Here is a 4,936-nt window from a genome sequence, read left to right on the forward strand (position 1 = left end):
GGGCGTTAGCACAAGGGACAAGATGTGACTTGCAAGTTGTGGGCACCGGATGCAGAGTAAGCGTTGTGGTAACGCACAAGCCAGCCACACTTCAAATGCGCCTGGTCTGGGCGTTAGCACAAGGGACAAGATGCGAGTTGCAAGTTGTGGGCACCGGATGCAGAGTAAGCGTTGTGGTAACGCACAAGACAGCCACACTTCAAATGCGCCTGGTCTGTGCGTTAGCACAAGGGACAAGATTTGGGGACAAGATAGATTAGAGGGTGCACTTGGGTATTACTCACCAATAGGTATGTAGCTTTGGCATTCTCCCCGTTTTGGATTTTAGGAGTTGAAAATCAATTTCCAATGCACTGCCCCTGAAAAATTCAAAAAAAAAAAAATGGTGTTTGCACTGGGTGTAATTGTGATAAATATGAACAAATGGTTTAAAGGTTGCATTGCAAGGGTAGAAATGTGGGATCAGATTGCTCTTTTTATGGCCCATTATTACATCCACCATATGTAAGGAGCTTTCATCATTTCCCAACAATTATCAATGCATGCACGCGCATGCATTGCATAACTGTTACGCCCAACTCCTTAGTGAACACAGCTGTAGGAAAAATTTGCAAGGGTTAAATAATCATAAGAAAAGACAAACTGAAAGTAGGAGAAAAGAAAGCTTTGTATATTAACATAAAAACAAACAACATGTAAAATAAATGGAAATATACGACCGTGTTCACTGTGCAGGGTCCTCCTCCGCCGGTCCCGGCCTTTGGGCGGTTGAAGCTCGAGCAGGAGATGTGCGATGTGGTGGCGTCCTTGGTCTTTGGCTGGAGGGTGGAGGAGGTGGATACATTCCAGCGTAGCCTTGGTATGCCTGAGAAGATCCAGCCCACGATGTTTGGAGATGCGCAGGCTCCTGATGCCGACTTGATGAAGATGGTGGCATCCACGGTGAAGGGGTGGCTCTCGCTGGTTGTCCCACGTTGTCCGGATTGTATCTCTGCTGCAGGGAACTGGCGATCATCATGCAGCTTGCCGCAATTTGTGTCTGGCAGGTGGAAATTTGTCTCAGGGTCTCCTGTTGACACGCTGCATTCTCAACCAACTTGTAGATCCCGGTCATCATCACCTGGTTATCCTCTCGACGTCGGCGTTCGGATTCCACCCAGTCTTCATGCCGTCTTCGCTCTATTTCGGCCCAATCCTCCTGGCGTCTTCGCTCGATGTCGGACATCGTTGTGGCCAGTGTTTCAAGATGCTTCTCCATGGCTGTCATCCTCTGCTCCATCATGATCCGGTACTGGTTCTGGTGATCTTCTATTTCAGATGCCAATTGCCGGACTCTATGGACGCGCGTTGGAGCCTGTTCTCTCTGGATGTCCTCCACGAGCTGCATTCCGGCTATAAAAAAAAAAGGACAAGATAAATAAATTTTATCCATTGCATGTAATCTTTAAAAAAATAAAAAAAAACCACAAGGTTACAAACAAATGGCAAAAGCTTACAATCCATCAGTGGTGGTCTGGTGGGATCCACCTCCTCCTCATCTTCAGACACTTCCTCGATGTCCTGGATGGAATGATGATAACTTGGAAGCTGATGGGCCAATCCTCCACTTGCTGTAGATCCTTCTTCACCCAGTGGGGTTTGCAAGCTGCTGTCTTCAAATCCTTGAGAGGTGTCTTCTGTTTGAATGGACGATTCAAACTGACTGATCGAGTACAGATCCAGGGTGATGGTCTCTTCCTGTGTTGACTGTTCTTCAGCCGGTTGGCTTACATGGGTGTCTTCTGTCCGATCTTCAGCAACGACAACTGTTGAAATGAAAATATACATTTTAGAACATTGCAAAATAATTTTAGAGAGAGCAAAGTAGTACAAATAATTACCCTGCTCCTGAGTTTGCGAAGGTGCTGTTTCTGCTGGTGTTGTCTTCCGTCTTCTTCGTTGCGCAGGTGGAATTTGTGCTTCGATAGCGTTCAACACTTCTGCTCTGCGGACATTGGACTCCACAGAGCCTGGAACACCTTCCACCATGATTGGATTCATGTGTTCCTGGATGGCTCGTTCCCACGGCTGCCATGAAACTTGTAATGGTGGTCCGCCTCCAGTCCCAATTAGATGTTGCCTGACTTGGCCCATCTTCCGTTTTGTGTGCCGTCGACAATCATTGTATCGTTTGTGGCATTTGTCGATCGACCTGACGTTGCCACTCACTGCTGTAATCTAAGATGCAAAACATCACATTATAAACAATCAAATAATGCACTTTTTTAAATGGATTTATTTTAATAAAAAAAAAGCAATGAACCTTCTCTGCAATCGAGGCCCATATTCTTTTACGCTCTTTACCGCTCGTTTCCTGTCTTCTTTGTCCACACAGTTGGTCATAGAACTTGTGGACCATTTCAACCAGCACGTTGCTTTCTGCAGTAGTGAACGGGATGCTCTCTTCTTCTCCCTCGGCAAGTTGGTCTAGGGGAACCTTTTTTTTCCTGCCAGGTTTCTTTCTCGCTACGGGTGGTTGGACCCCAGAACCACTGGGTTGTTCGTCCAGTGTTCTGTCTGTAGCCTTTAAAAAACAAACAGTGTCAGCAAAATTACACATAGATTTAGCATATATTAAACATTAACTTCATGATGTATTAAGTATTTGGCCACGCCCCTTTCCGTCATATGTTGTTCGCCTGCATCTTTCTGCGTTTCAGCAAAGAGAACTGCAAAATGCCGGCGATAACCGGAAATTATCACGGACTGTATTCATATCTGAGCTGGGAACCCCAGACTGCTGTATATAGGGGACATCACAGGGCTGTATGTATGTTATGTAAATGGCGGTACTATGTTCCCTAAGCTTTGTATACTGCATCCCATACTGCTACATATGCATATGAAGGCAAGAAGAGCGTTTTTTGAACACAAGAGAAACTGGGAGGATAAGCGTTGCCCGTGGTTACGTCACTGCCTCCTGGTTATGTAGTTAGTAAACTGTGATGGTAGCATGAATAAGGGATTTGCTACAATGAAGTTAATTATGGCAGTCTTCCCGAATGCTTAATACCTAAAGAATATAACTGTATATCTAGAGTCAAATGGTCCGGTTAGAAGCGACCAAAAGCTTAGATTAGAATCTGTTTAGTTTGTGTATATTTTTTGGTTCTGGGATCAATGGGCCTCTTTATATATCATGCAACCGCACCCAGCATAGGAAGGGTTAAAAATTCCAGAGGGTGGTGGAGAGGGGTGCCTTTGGGATTTAAGTGGGTGTTTGCAGGGAGAGAGAGGCAGAGAAGTGTCCGAGCGTCAGCGCCGGGAGTTGTGGACTAGCGTGTCCTGGCCATCTGATGTTAATCTGAAGGATAACAAGGTAAGGTTCTGATAACGTGAATAATACTGATGACCTTTCTGTATATAATGTATATAGACTTTAAATGCTGATTTCACATGTAGAACCCGTGTGTAAAATAAAGGTAATACTTTGGTATCTTTGCTATTGTTTATTCCTGTGCAATCTTTGGAACTAGGAGTGACCCCGGGGCTCTGCGTGAGGCTTAAGTCGCGCTGCGCTGCTGCATGATCCCGGGATCTTCACACTGGTTGCCGGGGGGTGGGGGTCAGCAGAGTAGGTGAGCAGGCTATCAACGCGGCGGGGTGGGACTGGACCAGCTGACACGCTGATCTAAGTCAAATTTGCATCATCCTTTACCCCGCCACCCTGACAGTGCGCAGATCTACTCTGCTGAGAGCGGCTGTTACAGCATCCTATCCTGTCCCCACCCCCCCCCCCACTGCTCTCAACAGCAGAGCGGACTTAGGATGCAGAGTTTGAAAAGTTAACCTGCTCTCATGCAGGGTTCGTGATGCGCAGCAGCAGCAAAATATATAAAACCTACAGTCATCGGCGTCCGGTGGCCACTGTTTAATGGGTCCCGGCGCCCACTTTTAGGGTAAAATACGCACTAGTGCGTTGTTGCGAAACCTGTCTATTCATCAAGTTTTAAAGAAGTTACCTGTGTCCTTCTCCTTTTAGTTGTTTGTCTTGATTGAGGTGTTCCTTCTCGATCTCCATGCTCCATGTCGTCCTGCACCGGCCGGCCAGGGTTACTTGTGGATATCCTATCACCATCTTCCTCCCTTGTAGTCATCTCCACTGGACTCGTCTCACCTGAAATAGAAAGAAGAGGGGAAAGGGGTTCCACGGTCCTTGTCCGATGAGACATTCCTGTGGAATATAAACACAGATAAAGCAATATTAATTTACATTTTTGTACCTTTACTGTGCAATTAACCTACCTTAAGAAAATTTTGTGAAAATGACACTTAGGGGCGAGGCGAACCCAAGTGGGGTGCAAGGTGCAGGCATGCTTGTCAGGGATGCTGGGGTGTAGTGGGGGGGATCCCGACATGCTATGTTCGTGACCCAGGGCCCCCATTTTAAAATGGCTGCAGGTTTTTTTTTTTTTTCCTTTTTTTTTTGGCTGCAGTCATTTTAAAATGGGGACTCACGACCACGCCCAAAGCATGAAGGGCACCCACCACAACACTCCAGCACCCCAAACAAGCATGCAGCATGGCCGCACATGGCACCCACACATGATCCACACTAAAAAAACCCCCAAACAGGCAATTTTGAGAAAATGACACTTAGGGGCGAGGCGAACCCAAGTGGGGTGCAAGGTGCAGGCATGCTTGTCAGGGATGCTGGGGTGTAGTGGGGGGGATCCCGACATGCTATGTTCGTGACCCAGGGCCCCCATTTTAAAATGGCTGCAGGTTTTTTTTTTTTTTTCCTTTTTTTTTTGGCTGCAGTCATTTTAAAATGGGGACTCACGACCACGCCCAAAGCATGAAGGGCGCCCACCACAACACTCCAGCACCCCAAACAAGCATGCAGCATGGCCGCACATGGCACCCACACATGATCCACACTAAAAAAAACCCCAAA

General features: G+C 46.8%; 1 protein-coding gene across 2 annotated transcripts; it reads right to left on the minus strand.

Moving 5' to 3' along the window:
* Positions 1-211: 211 nt before the first annotated feature.
* Positions 212-4,479, minus strand: LOC146063283 (uncharacterized). Of its 2 annotated transcripts, XM_083175531.1 has the most exons (5): positions 4,002-4,477; positions 2,303-2,563; positions 1,881-2,217; positions 1,497-1,805; positions 212-1,392 (listed from the first exon to the last, which is right to left on the minus strand). In XM_083175531.1, the coding sequence occupies exons 1-5, from the start codon at positions 4,209-4,211 to the stop codon at positions 725-727; spliced, it is 1,785 nt and encodes a 594-aa protein (XP_083031657.1). In that variant the 5' UTR covers positions 4,212-4,477; the 3' UTR covers positions 212-724. The 2 variants fall into 2 exon arrangements, with proteins under 2 accessions (XP_083031657.1, XP_083031656.1); XM_083175530.1 differs by having other exon boundaries at positions 1,497-2,217; positions 4,002-4,479.
* Between the last annotated feature and the right edge of the window lie 457 nt (positions 4,480-4,936).

This window comes from Crinia signifera, chromosome 3, assembly GCF_055691185.1.
Source record: "Crinia signifera chromosome 3, ASM5569118v1, whole genome shotgun sequence".
In the NCBI taxonomy this organism is placed as follows: Eukaryota; Metazoa; Chordata; class Amphibia; order Anura; family Myobatrachidae; genus Crinia; species Crinia signifera.

Bases quoted from the DNA above. Each gene is read 5' to 3' on its own strand.
- LOC146063283 (XM_083175530.1), bottom strand. From the start codon at position 4,211: ATGTCTCATCGGACAAGGACCGTGGAACCCCTTTCCCCTCTTCTTTCT. The intron at 2,218-2,302 runs GTTCATTGCTTT...TTTGCATCTTAG, and splicing joins GGGCCTCGATTGCAGAGAAG to ATTACAGCAGTGAGTGGCAA. The intron at 1,393-1,496 runs GTAAGCTTTTGC...TTTTTTTTATAG, and splicing joins CAGACCACCACTGATGGATT to CCGGAATGCAGCTCGTGGAG.